Here is a 20,137-nt window from a genome sequence, read left to right as displayed (position 1 = left end):
GATTTTTTAAAAAGCACTTAAGAGGGTTTATCTTTTCTCAGGGCACAAGGTAATTTAATGTTTAGCCCATATTTTTTTCCGTCATTACCAGCAGCATGAATTCGTCTGGGTATTGATGAGGAAGTGAACACAAACTCACTCTCCTGTGCATGATAATGAAGTTTTAAATGCAAAATTGCTGCAAAGCTCCTTTGCTACTTACTGAGCAGGTATTGAGCTAAACGTTTGTTTTACAGGACTAACTGCTGGACTTAATAGACACCAAAGCGATGATGGTAGGAGACGGCGTGTGACGGTGTGTGTGTTCGCGCAACAGCATGTGGGCGTTTGTGTGAAGGATATGGAGTGTGAACTCTTCCGCGTGTCAGGGCTCCCTTGGGTACCTGCATCAGTGCCTGTTTCTGCTGACAAAGCCCCTTTGCATGTACTCACACACACATCTTTGCATGCATTCTTCACTCATTCCCTTCTCTTCTCTCTGCAGACCAACAGTTAATCACATTTTAGGCACAGACACCAGAAACTAGTTCACACAACACATCCCGACATGGGACTGTTCAGCGAGTTATCAAACAGTGGGTCAAGATGGACTGGAGATGGAAAACCAGCGGGGAGGGGATAAAATTTTTATGTCTTCAGACTTTGTTCTGCTACTGACATTGGTTTGTGGTTTTGATCAATCAACAAAACATAACAGAGCAAAACAGCTGCATCAGTGGCTTCCTGTTTGCACCTCTGCCTAAAAATAGAGCACAGTGAAGAACGCCCTTGCCCCACCCTCATCAATATGTTTAGACAAATTTACATAACTTGTGTGTTTTACCAGAGTTCTTATCATTATACTATCTTTTTCACCTATGAGCAAATGATTGCTATTGGTGTGTATGCTGTATAAGCTCATAGTGAAGTATTGTGTAACAGGCGCCATTGATAAAAAGATCATCACTGTGGAATGAGGATGATGAGAAAGGAAACCCCCTCGTCAAACAGCAGGAGGATCGACTGACTGGAACCATGGTAGGTCACCTCAGGGCACTGCAGCTGATTCACTGGTCAGATGTGTCAGAGTGGATTTAGCGGGTATTACTCTGAGGAGAGAAGGACAGTGCCCTGTGTGTGCACTATAGGGTGTGTGTGTGTGTGTGTGTTTTGGTTTAATGTAGGCTAGACTCTGGTTTTCTTCACCCCCATCTTCCTGGCAAGGCCCTGACTGTGTGTTTCCCCCGCTCAGAGCTGGCAGTCTAGACTGCCATGAATAATGTAAGCAATGCTCTCCCCAACCTTAAAACCTCCTAATCGCCTTGTTTAAGGGCTGCATTAACTGCTGTGCCAGAGATCGTTAAACTTACACACTTACACTAACCAACTACGTGAACAAAGACATTTGTTACAGGAGCATTGAGGAAGACGGTTTGACTTGTCTCTCTTTGTACTTTCCCTGATGTGCAGTGTGTTCTGCGTGTAGCATCAGCTGCTCTTTTGTTGTCATCTTTTTTTTCTCTCTCTAAAGTTCTCGTGTGTGAGGGACAACACATATCAGTCAGGATCTGATGCATAACTCATTTGTAAGCTTATTTACATGTAACTCTAAAGAGTCTCTTTGGCTCAACAGCTCAAGGCAAAAAGTTTTAGCTGCCACCACATACAAAACAGACAAAAGTCTTCCTGTACAGCTGAAAAGGTGGAAAAGAAATGAAATGTAAATAGAGAAGTTAATTTTAATAGTGTTGATTATTTATTTTTTTTGAGCTGCTTAATTGCTGTTGATGGTGAAAGTCTGCTGTTGGTCTGCTTGGAGAAACACACTCTTACCAGATGACCAGCCCTCAGCAGATGTGGGGGAACGTGGAGATGGAGCTGAAAATCTGTCAAGTTGTTTGCAAGAGAAAGACTGATTCTCTTTCTTTTTTTTCCTCTGCTGTAAACGGGCTCTAATGAAGGCTCACTGTGCGCAATGTTTTTTTAGACCCATGGAGAGAGTGTGGCTCATTAAAAAAAAAAAGAAAGAAAAACTGTCATTGTGGTGTTGCCACCACTGGCACCTACAGTCTTCTGCTGGGCCCACTGGATCACTGATTCAGTCTTTTCTCTCTTCTCCACCTCTTCTCACTTTGTCTTGCACTCTTTCTTATTCTTTCTTCATATGCATAATTATAATGTGATAGAGGTGGTGCACACTGTCTGTACCATCACAAAGATCTACAGCTCTGAGATAAACACACACAGCATCCTCCCTCAGTGAGCTCTGATCTCCAGAGTGTGACAGAGACAGTGATTGATACTCTGGATGAGCCTGTGCTGGGACTGTCAGTGGTTGGGCATTGCTGCTCAGAAAAAATGTTATGATTGGCCCCATCCATTCCCAGAATATGTTTTGATTGGCTGCGATACAAGAATTCTGCGTCTCGAGTTGAGACAGAGTACAGGACTTGTAGTAAGTGGGGAATATTACAGAACATACATCTTGATAAAAGAGATTTCATTGTACCCTCAAGTCTCCGTGATCAGCTATACTTGGCTTCTCATAAACACAACCCTGTGGTAGAGTGGGAGTGGGAAATATTACAGTGGATTTATCTTGATAAAAGTTTCACGGTGCCCTTTCACAACAAGCTTTATAACGAGCAGCCACTCTTGGCCCCTCATAAACACCGCACCCTGGTGGCTGTGTGACCGCCAGTGAGAGTGAGGGGCATAGGCTGCAACCCAGTTGCTGTCAAGTCCTTTTATCCACTAGAAAATAGCACCTATCTATTTACCCCCGTTTAGCTTTAGTGCCAGATCAGATAAGCATAGGCTGCATTGCCAACATTTGTTTTGACTCTTTGCCCTGACACTGTGGTCTCCTCTGTTGGTGTCTGTTCTGCAAATGTTGCCTGGCTGGCCCTGAGCTGCACTGACTCCTGTGGAGTAGGCCACTCATGGGTCAGATGTGAATCGGTTATGTCTGTTTTGGGTAGAAGTAAGTTTTTTTGTTTTTTTTTATCTCAATTTTAAGGCGATTAGTTTTACAATATATGGATATGCGCATGGGCGGCACGGTGGTGCAGTGGTTAGCACTGTCGCCTCATAGCAAGAGGGTACCCGGTTCGAATCCTGGTCTGGGCCCTTCTATGTGGAGTTTGCATGTTCTCCCTGTGCCTGCGTGGGTTTTCTCCGGGTTCTCCGGCTTCCTCCCACAATACCAAAAACATGCACATTAGGTTAACTGGCTACTCTAAATTGCCCCTAGGTGTGAGTGTGAGAGTGTGTGGTTGTCTGTCTTTGTGTGTTGGCCCTGCGATTGACTGGCGACCAGTCCAGGGTGTACCCCGCCTCTCGCCCGTAGTCAGCTGGGATAGGCTCCAGTTCCCCCGCGACCCTGACGGATAAGCGGTATAGAAAATGGATGGATGGATGGATATGCGCATAATAGCCGTGTACCCAGATCATCGTGTCTTTCGAAAGTGTTATAAGGCTAATAACGGAACATGTTAACTTAACATTTCTTTACAGATTTACAGTAGGTGTGCTTCTGTGCCTTGAATCATTGCACACTACCTGCTTATTAAGAGGGCGATAACATGTTGCTGATACGTTTACCTTGCTAATCATTTCATTGCAACACTGACCCCACTCAACACTACGCCAGGAAATGGAACCCTGTTTGTCACAGTATGATATGTGGGGCAATTTTTAATAGGGAGTTTGATAATAGGACAGTAATGATTTTGGCCTTCTACTCTACCAACATAACTCTTGAACTCTTTTTCATGGCAAGCTTTTTGGAGACCATTAGGATATTAAGAAGCCTAACTTCACAAGGTCTGGTGTGCTTTGCTGTGCCTGTTTTTCAGCAGAGCAGGACCTTTCCTTACAGTTTTTCAGTTAACCATTCTGTCAAAACACCGCAATTCTCTAGCAAAATGAAAGGCTGCGCTCAAAACCATGTTCTCTTTTGTCAAAACTGATTCTTTGCATCAAATAAACACAGCACACAGCTATCATGAATATCTTTTACAGAGCATCAATTTAAACTCGTGTGATAATTTGATAATTTATACATGTTTTTCCCTCATGAGGACATGTTACATGTATGTCCCAGAAATTGTTTTACATCTTCTCCTTTTGTAACTAGTTGTTACAATCTATGTTAGGACCCATTTTTTGTCCCAAATTAGGTTACAGTTATATGGTTCATACAGTTTGAAGATGGTTGCCATATTGTGATTCAATACTGTACATATATCACAGAAATATTGCATTGGAACCATCATTGTGTGAGAAACTCAGCCTCCCAGAGTCATACTATAGACTCATAGTTGATACTGCAACACTGTTAGGGTTCAAACAAAACTCATTAAAAACTTGTGCTCTCCTTCATCTCTTGCTGTCACTCTTCCTCTTCCTATCTGTTCTCCATGTTGCTCCCTTTTCTCCCAACACCTGAGGCCTCTTTTATGCTCTGACAGGTGATTTGAGAAGTAAGTGAGACCAGTTGGTAATTAGGACATTTTGAAAGTCAGTGTTTTTCAAGTGACCTAAGTCTATTACAGTTTTTTACGATTGTTTACACCCGATTTTGAAAACAGGGCTCTTTTTTTCACAACATGTCACACAATTAACCAAACACCACACCACACAAATGAAGCACTTTAGTCAAAACTATACACACATTTATAAAAATGCTATTTTGTTTTCATGTCACTCACACAGTCTTAATAATAAAACATAATAAAAAAACATATAATAAATATAAAATATAATAATCTGACACAGTTTCAATAAGTTACACACTACTGTGGTTAATTCAAAACACATTTGTCAAAACTCACCGAGCACTGCATACGACCAATGCTGCTGACTAATGAAAATATTTATTTACCATAAACTCAATCAACATGTCAGTCAACATTGAAAATCAGAGCAAAATTATATTCTTACTACTGTCAACACAGCAACCATACTAACACAAAGATACTGTATAAAATACATACACTTACAGCAACTGTAGGCATAAACTAAAGAAACAATAACAATAACTCTAGGCATCATTTCTTCTTCTTGCTGGATCTGGCCATAAGCTGTGTCTTCATTGGCAAGGCGACAAGGGCATCTGGACATAGGGCCGAAGGTCGTATACCTTCCACTGCCATGCCGAGAAAAACTCTTTGATTGGGTTAAGAAAGGGAGAGTATGACGGAAGGTACAGGACGGTAAATTGAGGATGCTGGTGAAACCAATTTTGGACCAGAGCAGATCAGTGGAAAGATACAATGTCCCAGTACGAATTAGATCAGTGTTATAGGGACCCATGACAGTGGAGGACCCCATTCTGGCTAATGGCAACGCAAAGGGTAATGCTACCCCCACGCCGCCCTGGCACACTGGTAATAGCCCTGTGCCCAATTACATTTCTCACTCTTCTTCTTCTAGCTCCTTCCATTTTTGTTACAGTAAAGACAGGTGAACTCACCTGCTGCCTTTTTATAGTGCTTATACCCACCTGATTGGTGTGTCTTCAATTAAGCACATATGTGTTTGCACACCTGGTGGATGGCTTTATCCCATTTGTTCATAGCTGTGGTCATGTTGAAAGCCAGAACTTTGTAATGAAAAGAAGTGACATCACAATGTTTAACTGTGCCTAAGGTGTGAAAATGAAAACATTTTGCAAATAACTGTGTGTAGTGTTTTGCAAAAAGTGTTAGGCTGGGTTTGTGCTTATTATTGTGAAAATCTGGATAGGTGTTTTGCTTCTTGAGTGTAGGGTTGCTAATTGTATGATATTTTTTATTTTAGTGTGTAAACAATCGTAAAAAACTGGAAATTTTCTGTTTCAAGAAAAGAAAAAAATATCCTTTTTTGTGTGCCTCAGACTTAACACCTCTTATAACATATAAGAGGTATAAGTATAAGTATTGTTTATATACTAGTATTTCAACTAAGTTTAAAATTATTCATAACAATACCAAGTAGGATTACAATTTTCAATTTCAAATTTAAGTCAAACAATTTTTAAACATTTTTTTCATCAGCAGTCACTGAGTAATGTCTTGATATGCAGTACTACAGTGAAGACAGCAGATTTCTGACTTATTCTCATCTCCTCTGACTGTCATCCCTCACACTCTACCTCTCTCTGTTCTCCAGCACGGGAGAGCTCAGCCATGATTGCTTATTGAATAGCAACAAGTGTTTGCCCGTGTGATGAGTCAGCGGTGTGATTGGTGGTTTGAGTTCAGCATTCTGAACAAATAATTTTCCATATTAACACATAAGATTTTATCAATGAAAATTGTTCAAAATGTAGAGATATATCTGTAGTTTTTCCACAAACAGTGTGATTTAGACTGCAAAATGACTGAAAAGTAGAAAATGTTTGAAGATGTTGTCAGTGTTGTAAGGTAAAGTGATTCTTGGTCTCAGGTCCCAGTGTTAGTGTGTAAACAATCTAGAAAAACTGTAATATGTTTCCACTTTTGTAACTCAGTCCTTTTGTGGTTTTTTCTGTGTTTTTCAGACCCATTCAGAAGCTGAACGGTCAACACTCTATTCTACCAATGAGCAAAATGCAGAGAAGATCTTCAGAGGCCTTTTAGAATGGCTGAGGCTGGACAGAAGCAGAGCTGCTTTGTACAAAATGATCCATGTTTACCTGCATCCATGCAGCTCCAGGGCTCCTTTTAATGATGCCTCATTTGGTCCTTTTGAATAACTTGTGGCCCACTCTGAAAAAGGCCTTCCATTGTGATTTACAGCTTAGTCTGTCAATGTTCCCCTGCCTCTGACCTCTCTGCTGCCATGCGGTTAGCCCCATGAGGCTCCGAGAGCCCTTCCTTTTGTGTCTTTGAGGCCTCCTCCCCAATCTATGGAGGCTGAGCCCAGCCGTCCGCCTGATGGGGAGCGCTCTGGAAGGCAAGAGCAGCAGCATGTAACAGCTGAATCCTCCGTAGGATCTTGTCCACCTCAGCAGCCCCAGCAGCCTCCTAATGCTCGTCCTGTACACAGAGCCTTGGGCCGCCTGCAAAATCGCCAACCCAAACGCACTGACCTTCTGCTTCGGTTGCAGCAGCAGCAAGCAGTAGCATGGCAGCATTCAGACACCGCCGGTCCCTCAGGAGGCAGCTTCTTCTCTCCAGCTTCCTCATCATCCTCATCCCTCCCATCTACTTCTTCCACCCAGGGTGACCATGGTCATGGAGTCCCATCTCAGTCCAGCCAGGAGGGCCTAGAAGGGGTCAGCTCACCCAGAAAAGGGGAGAAGAAACCCCCAAAACCAGGGAAATATGTCTGCACTTACTGTGGCCGTCCATGTGCCAAGCCAAGTGTTCTTCAGAAACACATTCGCTCCCATACAGGAGAAAGACCCTACCCCTGTGCCCCCTGTGGCTTTTCTTTCAAGACCAAGAGCAACCTATATAAGCACCGCAAGTCCCATGCTCATCGCATTAAAGCAGGCTTGGCGTCCAGTCGTGATGAGCCTAGTTTAAGTGGACCAGAGGGCAGTGTTGTTGGAGAAGACCCTGAGGAACACACAGAGGGAGAAAGCACTGAGTCTGAAGAAGAGACTGGCCAACACAGAAAATCCTCCTCTAAGGAGATGTTGGGAAAGCAGAGAAAAGGTGGGAAGGAGCTGCTGGGAAGTTCAGAGGAGAGCCAAAGGCCTGAAGACTCTCAGGCTGTGAAGCAGAGGCTGGCACTGAGGCTCAGTGAAAGGAAACGTGGCCCAATGGCTTCTCCAGATGACCCTCCTTCCTCCCTCTCCACCTCATCTTCTTCCCTAGGCCCTGGCAGTAAGGGCAGCACAGAATCTGGCTACTTTTCTGGATCAGGCAGCACTGATCTCTCCCAAGTTAGCCCCCCCAGTGCCAGTGCCAAAACCTACGCAGAAATTATTCTAGGGAAATATGGAAGGCTCGGAGGGCAGCAGCGCAGTCCCCATCAGCAGCAGCAACAGCCTCATTCTTCACTTTCTTCATCCTCAGGAACAGAGGACAAGAGCATTCCATTTGCTGTACCCAAAACCCAAGTAATAGAACACATTACCAAGCTCATCACTATCAATGAAGCGGTAGTAGACACCAGTGAGATTGACAGTGTGAAGCCCAGACGGTCCTCTCTTTCCAGGAAGAGCAGCATAGAGTCACCCAAATTTACTACCCATAAAGATCCGTACATATTTGATCCCAAAGGAGAAGCCCCTGGCCCGAGTGGTTTGAGGCACAATCCTGAGGCAGATTTACCAGGTACCCAGGAGCTGTCAGCAGTGCCTCTGCTTAGAAGCCACTCAATGCCATCGTCTACCAGCCAAGGAGAGCCCTCCACCTCTGGCACCGTGCCTCCCAGAGGTTACCGCCTCTGCCAGTCATTTGATGAACAGCAAGCAATGGTAGCAGAGATGAGGGTTGGCCATACCCAGCGCATGCTGAGGCGCCAGCCTGCTATAGAAGTTCCACTGGGATCTGAGCTGCTGGAGGAGGCCAGTTCCATCACTTCAACCAGACAGACTGAACATGCCAGGCAGCCACAGCAACAACAACAGCAAAGTAGTTCGGGCCTGTTTGAATGTGAAATTTGTGGAGCTCGCTTTCAGAACAGTGAAAGCTACAAGGCCCACAGGGCCATGTGCCCAGGACAGCAAACAGTTGAACAAGAGAGCAGGGATGTGAGTAAAACATGCAGGGAGGATCGCCCCCAAATGATGATGCACTATAAGTTCAGAGCACTGGCCATGGCTGTGAGGAAGAGGAGAAAAGAGGAAAGTCTGGAGGAGGATCCTCCCAGCCCTGGATCTGTAGCTATATCAGGCAGCTCTGCAGGCCTCAGTCCTGTGCCAAGCAGACCAGAGCACAGCCAGGCCCTCTCAGGTTTGTCTATGTGTCCATGCAGTAGCAAATAAAATTCACATCATACATGTGCATTGCAGACATTATCCTGTGTGAGCAATTCGTTTTTTTTTATTTTTGTTCTCTATTATCCTTTTTATCCTTTAACATCTGAGAAAAATGAATAGGTAAAGAAAATATACCTATACACAACAAGCAAATATCTGCATCTTTACACAGATGTAAAGTAAAGAAAAAACTACTTAAGTTACTTGTGTGACATGCAAAAATAAATGTCATCATTCAATAGCAGCATACTACATACTATATGAGACACTACTATAATGTGATGGTAGCTGATTTGTTGTTTCTTCTGTCTATTTCTAGGTGTTTCTTTTCAGACTGAGCCAAAACAACAGGACAGGAAGGGTGTGTCTGTCATCCAACACACAAGCTCTTTTGAGAAGCAGGAGAGTATGGAAAGTCAAGAACCAGACCTTAGAGAAAGTCAGCAAACACAACAAGCCGAGCCAAAACCATCACCGTCTACATCTCGCCTCACCCGCCAGCCAAACATTCAAGTGCCAGAGATCTTTGTTACTGTGGAGCCTGATGCTGACATGCCATCTGTGTCACCACCAGTGACAGCATCATTATCCAAGGTATATGATTATCTAAAATATCATATAATTTTTGGATTTTTATAGAGTTTGACTTTCTTGCTTTTGTTTATCTACTTCATCTGCATTCCTCAAAAATTAGCCATAAATCATTGCATGTTTCATGTTAAATAAAAGTGACCTGTGCTTGATTTGTGTTGTCCCTTTTGTTTTAAATTCTTCTTTAACTTCAACATCCAAAGAAAGATTTTGAGCAGATGAGCCGTCAATGTTTCTTGATCTTATACAGAATATTAACTATTGCTATTACTATTAATTATTACTATTTATCTGTTCTAGGAGGCAGAGAGAGTGGAGGAGTTCCAGTGGCCTCAGCGTAGCCAAACTTTGGCCCAGCTCCCTGCAGAGAAGCTGCCACCAAAGAAGAAGAGACTCCGACTGGCAGAAGCAGCCCAGTCCTCCGGGGAGTCTAGCTTTGAGTCTGTGTCTCTGCCTCGCAGCCCCAGTCAAGAGAGCAGTATTTCCCACACTTCAAGCCTTTCTGCGTCTTTTGAGGACACAGCAAGATCAGAGTCTGTTGTCTGGGCCTCCAGTAGTCAAAGCTCCCAGATGTTGACTGTGCCATCCGCTTCCCACCAACACCACCAAAGCCACAAGGAGATGAGGCGCTCAGCCTCAGAGCAAACCCCAACCAGCCCTCAACAAATAGAGCAGATCTCAGAGACCAGAAGTAAATCCTTTGACTATGGGTCCCTGTCCCCTCAGCAGCCTGCATCCTCCTGGAAAGAGAGGAGAAAGTGTCTCCTTGTGAAGCATGCCACCTTAGGGGAACCTGAGCAGGAAGAGGGGGTCAACATGAGTCAGTTGTCTAGAGCAGAGAGTCCAAAGCCTGGGCCTTCGCATGCCATCCATCCTCCTCTATACTCAACTGAGGCAAGCTCCTGGTCCAGCCTGGAAACCACAGGGAAAGCCTTGCAGCTGTTACAACCACAGATCTTCCCGGCCTCTCAGGATGTGCTCCCTTTGCACCCCAGAGGTCAACAGCCATTTTCCCCAGGATCACTATCGCAGCTACTCCCTGTCACCACTGCCTTCTCTGAAGTACTGTCCACTCAAATAATCCACAGAGCCTTCCTGCATTCACAGACAGGACCTCCACCTATACAGATACACCCAGCTCAGATCCACATGGCAGAACGGTTGGGTATACCATTCCACCAGCTTCCTGCTGTAGTTCCTCTCCAGTTCTCTTCCAGGATGAGAGCTAGTCAGACTCTGTACTTGCCTTTTCCTCCAAGACCTGCTGCAGACAATAGACTTGCAATCTCTTCTGTGTCTTCTGCCCTTACCCGTCAATCCCTTGTAACAATCTCTTACCATCACCCCCGGCCAGTCATCGCCACATGCCTTGCACAGCTCACACCAGTAGTGTCCCTTGTGGTGCCAGTGCGCCTCCAGACTCATATACCTACCTATGCCAGTGCCATGTATACCACCCTCTCCCAGATCCTGACCTCCACCCGCTCACAGGAACCCATTTCTTGTACAGCGATGGTCATCATGGGCCAGGTGGAGCGGGACAAGGTGCAACGGTCCTATTTGAAGGTCCCCTCTCCAGATGTCAAGAGTGTTGTACCCCTGTCTCTGCCCACGGAGCTGACCTCAGGATCTGGGGAGGGATACGGGCCACTGGGGGCTGGAGGAAGTAAACGCATGCTTTCGCCTGCAGCCAGTCTGGAGCTCAGCACAGAAGCCCAGCGTCAGCAGAAAAGGGTAAAAGAAGAAGGGGAGGGGGACCACAAGGCAGGAGAGGAAGAGGTGGAGGAGAATGTAGAGCGGACAGTAAGACAAGAAGAACAAAGTGAAGCCACTGGGAGAAAACTGGAAAAGGGAGAGAAGAAACACCCAGAGAGGGTTGAGGTGACAACTGTGAAAGTGGAGGGGGAGCACGAGCAACTACCAAGGAAAGATGATAGTGAGGAAAAAGAGAAGGAGGAATCAACTAAGAAGACAAGTAAAGAAAAGCAGGAAGTGCCAGTTATGCAAGAGCAAAGTGGAAGACAAAGCACCCCTTCATTCCCTGGCCTCCACACCTCCACCTCAGTCAACTGGTGCTACCTGAACTATGTCAAGCCCAACCCATCTGCCCTGAGGGAACCTTGCGCGTCAGTTTATTCTACCTGGAGTGTTAGTGCTCACAACCCCAACTTGCCAGGCCTCAGCACTAAGGTAGCGTTGTCTCTGTTGTGCTCCAAACAGAAGCACAGTTCAGAGACGTACACCATGGCAATGGCCCCGGCCCCAGCCAAGAGCAAACTGGCCCCTGCCAATAGCAGGACCCAATGTGTGTCAGAGGTAAACATAACCACAATATATGTACACATATTGTATTTATAAGTATGTAGATCAAGTAATATCATGTCAGATTTCAAGGTTGAGCTTGGGGCTCAAGAGTTTGAAAATGAAAGCTTTCCTGACGCCCTGCTCCTCATTACTGCTTGCGACTAATAGCTCAAGGTTACATTAGCTGCTACTAGGTTAACACATTGGAATCTTCAGCTGAACTGTTAGCGGGGGGCTTGCATTGTGGGTAAAGTAGGCACTGGTCTCGATGACCAGCGACTGGGGACCAGGAAGAAGAATTCATGGAATGAAAAAGACAATATTTCATAAGTTCTGTTCATCAGTCAGTGTTACAGAATTGTAACACTAAATTGGTGGAGTACTCTTAATAAAACAATTAACACTTTATTTTAAGGTTTTTTGAATTTTTCTGTGTGTCTTGAGTGTAGGTATGTGCCACCCCACCCAGCACCCTCACTAAAGTAAAGGATGAGCAGCAACATGAAAAGGAAGAGAATAGAGATAAAGAGATAAGAGAAGAAGAAGGACCTTCCACCTCCAAACAGAGCGAGGCTTCTCGTCTTCGCATTTTTGAAGGCGGGTGAGTACTACGAGAGTGAGACTGGTAAAATTCAAATTTTTAAATTCAATATTTGCGAATAAGTGCATTGCCTCATTACAAAAGTAATCTGTTCTTCTGTCACAAACCAACGGCTGATGACAGCAAAACAACAACTATGCAGAGCTGACGAAAGTACCCCAAGAATTACAGTAACAGATGGGAAGCAGTGGAACCCACAGGGACTTCATTTGTACCTGCAGCCAAGCTTTTTCCTCTTCCTCTGGCATGAGTGTCTGTTGTGTTTTAGAAGCGTTAATTTGGAGAGATAGCTGTGTGTGTGTTCGTGTGTGAGGGGAAAAGGTTATTTCCAACTTCTCTTTGTGAGACATCTCATTAAGAACTGTTTTTTACAGTTACATAAGTTACAGGAAACACACAGGGGAACAGTATGAAGCAATCAGCAAGCAATCAGTATCATAGCCATGATTGTTATGCTTGTGTGCAATTTGTGCATGTGTTTGTCTGCAAACCTGTCCACATTTGCACTTTACTACTTTCACATATTTATTTGTATTTTCCATAAAAGTCAGAGTGATTTTATATTTATTTATTTTACCCGTGCAGCTGATTCTGTCTTGATCTAAACACACAGAAGCAAAAGTAGAAATAGATTTATGGCAATAAAAGTGATAACATTGTAGTATTTTATATATTGTTTATGTAGTATTTATATTATAATACTGTAAGACATGGAAGATGGAAAAGATGGAGTAGTGAATAGAGGTAAAGGGTTCCCAATCAATGAGAATTTGAGAAAATACTGATTTTCCTTTTGATTGAGAGATATTTAATATTATGGAGACATATTTAAGAAATAGTTGAAAGAGTTTGTGTGTGTGTGTGTGTGAGAGAGAGAGAGAGAGAGATTGTGTGCGTGTGTGACAACACTCTTAATGTGCGCACAGATTGAGTGTGAAGGAGTTGTCTGCTTAAGAGTAGATAAGGCACTAATTATCAGTCTTTATCATTTGCAGCCACACATTACACATGTTCAGGAAGTGCATTTCCCCCCATAAACAGCCCACAGTCCTCCATCTTCAACAACACTCTCCTCCTTCTGTTCCACTCGGGCAGCTCTTCCAGTTTTATTTACCTTTGTATTGTTTTTTTCTTCATTCCCTTCCAACCTCCTTTATGTCCTCTCACAGTGTACATGCACCATTTGATGTCCTGCTGTTTTTTTTTCTCCATGCATGTAAATAAGCACATCTACAAACACAGCAGAATGTTTTGTCTCCTGGCTCTGGTAGGACTCATTATCCCTGCCATTCTTTTGTCAACACATTGAAATCACAACTGTCTGCCTCTCTTTTTACTCTGGAGAAGATGCAACTATGAATATGCATCATGCAGCTTTGTTTATGTTCCACTTACTTGTACGATTTCATCCTGATTCAATTTCAGAGATCCCATTTAGAAAGAAGGGTGCAGGGGCCTTTAGTGCTTATTAGTATCACACAGCTAATGAAACAGATATTGGATAAAGGCAACTTTCTTCTCAATGATGTCATTAATAATGTCTTTGCAATTAAACAAGCATTGCTGTTCCTTCTTGGTGGTAGCAAAACTCTGGGCAACATCAGCTTTAATCTTTCTTAGTGAGCACAAGCTGAACTATCTCCTGGATACTTTTAAAACATGCAGATTGATTTTCATGGTCTAAGCGCTTGCAACATTGCAGATTTATCATAACACTATAGCCACAGTGGTGAAGTTTCTGCATGTGTCAAAGGGATTAGCTATGTCAAACTCCTTTCCAGGCAAACGCAGTATGTTTCAGTACCTGTGGTATTGTCTTTTGCTGTTATTTAGTTGTTGCTGCCCTGAAATTCAATGTCTTTATAAGTCAGTCGCGATTCAAAGTGTTATTCTCTCTCCCAATCTGCCATGGTGGCCAGATTGACTTAATAGGAGCAGGGGCAGATTGCTGGTTGAGAGAGATGTGCTGCAGATTTAATATTCGACATGTGAAGTGCAACTTTTGCCTTGTTTTTCATGAGATGTGGGTGGATATTTTTAGCAGAAGCAAAAAATACATGCCAGTAAACAAATCCTGAATGAATACAACATAATGCCACTTTTGAGACTATTTTCCAGCTGTGTAACACTTTGTTATGATTTGCTGTTGCTGGGTCAGTTATTCACAGCCTGTGTTCTTGTAGATGTGGTGCATATCCTGTAATTAAACACAGTCAGTACACATTGGATATTTACAATTCAGAATGGATCGGACATCTCTACATGAGTAGTGAATGCAGATGGAATTTTTCAGTGAGGACAATTCATATTCAGATATAAAATGTCTGTGGTCAACTATATCCACAAATAGCCTTTTTGTAAACATCAAGATTGTGTGTAAACAATGTTTTTACAGGCTGGACCTAAATGTGGTGCTTGATTTTTATATATAGTGTCTATTTTAGGTTGTGGGCCATAGCCAGGCTTCCCTTCCCTCTCTTTAGCTGCTGCTGTTGTTGGCAAGGCCACCCGATCGCAGCAGAATAGCTGGTATTCTCTGTGCACCCAGGGTGTAGTGGAGGGAAGAGCCAAGGGACTTAGTACTGCTGGGGTTTTGGTGGGGCTTCCCCAACCCGCCTCCATAAAGAGAGCCTTGTTTCCCACTTTCACTGTGTGTGTGTGTGTGTGTGTGTGTGAGAGAGAGAGAGAGAGAGTTTGTTTGTTTGGTTGCATATGTATGCATGTTTTTGTGCTGCATGCAAACCCAACCCACACTGACATTCATCATTGCTAGCTGCACTAATCAATATTTTTGTGAAAACAATTGGTCAAATGTCTATGTAATGTGAATGGCTGCTTGTAGTGACGAAGCCTCAGAGAATTATCACACAGCTCAGCTTTACAGAGCATTTTAGCATCTTTTAGCATGCTGGTTTTGGTTATTTGGTAAATGTATAATATTGGACTTTATATTGGACTTTTTATATTGTCCTCAAGTGACCAAAAGATAAATTAATGCATTTTTTCAGTGTACTTTAGGTTCAATCAGTTAAATATGAATGGTCAGAGAGATGGCCAGAGAAGAACTATACCACACAGTGCAGTGAAATTAGTGGTCAAAATGAAAGGAATTCTTTTCTTTACATTTCTTTCTCTCTCTCTCTCTCTCTCTCTCTCTCTCTCCCTCTTTCGTGCTCAGGTTTAAGTCCAATGAAGAGTATGTTTATGTGAGAGGTCGTGGCAGGGGCAAGTACATATGCGGAGAGTGTGGAATCCGCTGTAAGAAGCCGAGCATGCTGAAAAAGCACATTCGAACACACACCGATGTCCGTCCATACATTTGCAAACACTGCAACTTTGCCTTCAAAACCAAAGGTAAGCAGCCAATTTACAAGTCACTTAAAACATGATTTGCATTGTTGTTCTTTCTATTGTATTATAGCTATCCACTTTGTGCCCAGTGCTCAGTTTTACCTCTGCTGTTTAAATATCTTTTCTCTCCTTCTGAAAGCTGTATACAATTTTAATGTGCTTTTCTTGTTCCTTCCTAGGGAACCTTACTAAACACATGAAGTCAAAGGCTCATGGGAAAAAATGCCAGGCAATGGGAGTATCAGAGTCATCAGTGGACGAGCCGGAGACCGAGGAAACAGGTACTTCAGAGCGGATGAAGAGGCATCTCACATATTTCCCATCCACTGTAGAGAGACATTGGTACACAGCTGGATGAACTTCTGCCTGAGTAGAATTGTAGCTGCTCAGCACCGACAGCTTATGCAACACCATGTTCTGTTCTACTCCCTTTGGCCTTGCATAAGAAATGTGAAAAAGTGTATGATAAATGAATGAATAATACAGAGCATTTCGCAGTTTCCTGATGTAGTCATGGCTGTCTGGCAACTATACCTTGCTCTCAAGGATGTGCTGCTGGCGTATGACAGTAAACATTCCAACACTTTTGTCTGCCCCTGTCAAAGCCAGAATGGAGCTTCAAAGTCAGCCACCTCACGATTTCCTCCCTAAACTTCCTCTGTTACCCCTCCCCTCACCAGCTCTTTCTTGCTGACAAACTACACTCATCACAGCCAAGGACACGCCATTTAAACCATCTTTCCATTCACAAGGCTGCTGAGATAGTTGTGAATAGAGGCATGGTGCTATTCAATTAAATTCCGGTCTTTTCATCCTCACTCTATTTATAACATGGGTTTGATGGGTGGTGGGTGAGGTTTAACAGAAAAATACAGTGTGCTGTCCTAACTCTTTGTGCTTGTTCCTGGAAATTGTTCTGTTAATGTGTTTTCATGTCTCTTAGTGTGAGGAGTTTTGTCGTGACTGTGTACATCCAGTACGGGAGCTATAGATAATAAGGGGATATAATTTAAACAATGTTTTTCTGGGTCTGCAGAAACAGCAGGAAGTGATGAACGTGTGTGTGGCTCAGAGGAACAGGAGGAACATCAGTTTTCTGACGTAGAGGAGTCCGAGGACGATGATGACAATGATAATGACGATGATGAGGAAGAGGAGTCTGCATCCCATGACGACCCACCATCCTCCTGTTCATCAGACACCCACCCATCAATGGGAGGGCATTCCAGCTCTGGTAGGCACTCTCAGCAGGGCACTCCTGAACCCGAGCCCCCGGGCCCTGGTCCCAACCCCAGTCAGGAACACTCCCCAAGGGGAGTTTGGCCCAGCAGTCGAGCCGTGTCTCCCAGCAGCAGGAGAGCGCTGTTCTCCCGACGGGCCTGGAAGGCATCGCCAAGAGCTTTTTCCCCCAGCAGTGAGAGCTGTTCCCCCAGCCGCAGCCTCTCTCCACGTCTGGAGCTGTCCTCACCCCTTCACAGCCTCCCGCCCAGGACAGAGCTCTCCTCACCTAGTCGCCATGTATCACCTCCCCCTGAGAGAGGACCATCTCCCATCAGACCCCTTTCTCCTCTTCGTCCCATTTCACCCAGCTGCTACGGGTCATTGCAAATTCGGACCCCTGGATACCTGCCTTGGGAGAGCCCAGGTACAAAGACTAGAAATGTCAAAGCGGTGAGTCTTTTCTTCTTAACCTACCCACATCTGTGTCTTGAAATTTAAATTCAGAACTCAAACTACAATATAATTCTTCTGTACTCTCAGTGCGCATCACCCTATGTACTGGCAGAGCAAATCAATGTGACATAATGGTAATGTCTTTGCTCCCCCTGCAGGAGAAATGTGGTACAGCAGCAGAAGGCCCAACATTGCCAGAAGCCAGCTTGTTTCCATCTGCTTTTCGTTTTTCTACCTGTGAGGGTTTTCCTGTCCACCAGACAACAGACACCATCTTCAGCCATCTTCCCATGCATTCTCAACAAGCCAAGGTCCCCTGTCTCATGATCCCCATTGGAGGGATTCAAATGGTACAGGCCAGACCGAGGTCCCACCCTACTACCCCCTCGTCCCCAACGTCTCCCCCCATGGAGGGGCCGTCACTGGCCAGGTTTGAATCATACTGGGGCAGGACCCCCAGAACTCAAGGGCTTAGGACTCCTGGAGACCACTGGTCAGAGCACCAGGCAGCAGGAACCAGCCAGTCAGGGAGGTGCATTCTCAGCACAGCACTAACATGTTCCAATCCGGAGTTGGAGACCAGAGACTCAAAGCAATATGGCAGCTCACATAGCTCCACCCGCACCCATAGGTCTGGTACTGAGACCACCGAACGCTGCGTCAGAGACAGTAGTTCAAGAGCATCCCTCAGTTCAGCAGCTCCCGTAGCCTCACGTGTCACCGGACAGCAGCCAGAGGGGGAGGAGCCACATTCTGGTGATGGTGGGGTGGAGGGAAGAGCTAAAGGAGACTCAGCCAGAACAAACCAGAGCACGTAACAGTGTCTACACCTTGATGCATCATGCATCCCATTTTGCTTTACTGGTTGCTACACTAGTCTTGTTTTTTTATTGCTTTGTTTTTATACAGTTTTCAATACTATTGTTAACTTAAATGTTTGTTCTTTGGCAATATTCAGGTTTGTTATAAAAATGCACTTTTTGCTTTAAAATGAGATAAAAATAATGTTTATCTATATATATAAATTACACACACACTATATATATATATAAATTACACACACACACACTGTGTGTGTGTGTGTGTGTGTGTGTGTGTGTGTATCTCCCTCCTGTATCTCTATTGATACTGGGCATCTTAATGTCTGTTTAAATATGTGTAAAAGGAATATGAATGAATTTGTAAATGACCAAATCTTTAATCAAAAATAATTCCATTTTTTGTTTGTCCAAATTTTGTCCAGTATTACTCAAATTGTATTTACTTGTGCCTTTTCTGTCCAGGTTTGTGTTTTGAGATGTACAGTATGGATAGACAAAGAGATGGCTGTGAAATTAAATTTTATATCTGCTTTTCTGTGTCATTCAGGAGGGTTAATATATGGTGTTTTGATTTTTTATTTTTTTTATGTTCCATTGCTTTAATGCCAGGGTAACAGAGAGTCACTTTGTGAAGATATTGAAGGAGCAGTAGAAACATGTCAAAGGAATTGCACTGAAGTTCTATTTTTTATTACAAAAGATTTTAGATTAGACTATATCTCAGTACAGGGAAGAGTGCTCCTTATTTATTGTTATTTGATGACAACGATCATTATTTCAAGGTTGTTTTCTTTTTTACTTTTTTAATGGAAAAGGACGTTTTTTGTTACATCTGTGTGTCTTTTTCATGATGTTCTTGTGACTTGAACTGGTAACAGAGATGAGGGATGGTTTGGATGGTACTAGAGGATTAAGTGCCCTGCAGATTTCACACACAGCAAAATTTCTAGTCATTGAAGAAATAAAAAATGCACCAGACTCCATTGAGGTTGTGTGTTTTCTTTTTCTTTTCCTTTTTGCCACAAGCACAGTATCCTTGTTTTGCCCTGTCATAATTAATTTTTATTACAGTGTGGGAGTTTAAGGACAAAACTGTTTCTTTAATGATTTTGTTGCGCTAACGTTGGATTATTTTTCCGCAACAGATCGTTGAAGTTGGAACGTGGACAAACAACACATCAAAACCACATCATAAAAATGGTTACCTGCTTTGAGGAGAAGATAAAAAGGAATGACATTTTTTATGGTTCTGCTCTGTTTAGCAACTTGTGGCTGTTTGTGGTACTTTGTGATCAGCTTTGTGGCATTTTACTCTACTTTGGTGGTGTTTTTTCTTTCTTCTTTTACCAAGTAGTTTTGTGTCTTATCTGTAATGTTTCTAAAAAGCTATTTGCCTTTGCTGATTTTTTTAAAAGAATGTTTATTGCATGTCCAACTACTGCAGAGTGATAACTAAAACAGCTTCAAGCTTCTTGGACCATAAGTTGCCTTTATAAGTAGCTTTATCTTGGCATAGATTCTCTGGTTGAACTCTGCTGCGGGAGATTGTACACAGTGACTCTGATTCCCTGCAGTTTGCCTGTTGTCCCCTTGCTTGTGTGGGTTTCCTCTGGGTGCTCCAGTGTCCCCATCCATCACAACATGTATGTGAGGTTAATTTTTCAGTTGGTGCCCTTGACTTGAGGTACTGGCTTAGATCCAGAGTTGGTCCCTGGGTGCTGTATGTGGCAGCCTACTGCTCCTCAGGGGTGAGTTAAAGCAGAGAATAAGTTTCACTGCTTAGGTGACAAATAAAACTTTTAGCCCTTCATGTTCATACTCATCAAACTTTTCTGTGACCCCTTGCGCCCTGTATGGGAGCATTATCATGCTTCTCAGCCCATTTATTAATGCTTTCTTTAAATTTTCACCTGTCATTAT

General features: G+C 43.6%; 1 protein-coding gene across 3 annotated transcripts in view; it reads left to right on the top strand.

Annotated features, from left to right (window-relative positions):
* The window catches only part of LOC124064521 (transcription factor HIVEP3), a 40,249-nt gene extending 21,054 nt beyond the window's left edge, over positions 1-19,195 (top strand). For 2 of the 3 annotated variants that reach the window (XM_046399069.1, XM_046399070.1), the window contains 8 exons: positions 6,503-8,849; positions 9,195-9,469; positions 9,767-11,782; positions 12,220-12,371; positions 15,550-15,725; positions 15,902-16,003; positions 16,759-17,393; positions 17,555-19,195. In XM_046399069.1, coding sequence (XP_046255025.1) covers positions 6,851-8,849; positions 9,195-9,469; positions 9,767-11,782; positions 12,220-12,371; positions 15,550-15,725; positions 15,902-16,003; positions 16,759-17,393; positions 17,555-18,214 — 6,015 coding nt within the window. In that variant the 5' untranslated portion in view covers positions 6,503-6,850 and the 3' untranslated portion in view covers positions 18,215-19,195. Of the gene's footprint in view, positions 1-13; positions 1,018-6,502; positions 8,850-9,194; positions 9,470-9,766; positions 11,783-12,219; positions 12,372-15,549; positions 15,726-15,901; positions 16,004-16,758; positions 17,394-17,554 lie in introns of those variants that run through there. The other variant, XM_046399072.1, reaches the window with a different exon arrangement.
* The last annotated feature ends 942 nt before the right edge of the window (positions 19,196-20,137 follow it).

This window comes from Scatophagus argus, chromosome 9 (assembly GCF_020382885.2).
Source record: "Scatophagus argus isolate fScaArg1 chromosome 9, fScaArg1.pri, whole genome shotgun sequence".
Taxonomy (NCBI): Eukaryota; Metazoa; Chordata; class Actinopteri; family Scatophagidae; genus Scatophagus; species Scatophagus argus.
This window is presented reverse-complemented; position numbering and strand designations above follow the sequence as displayed.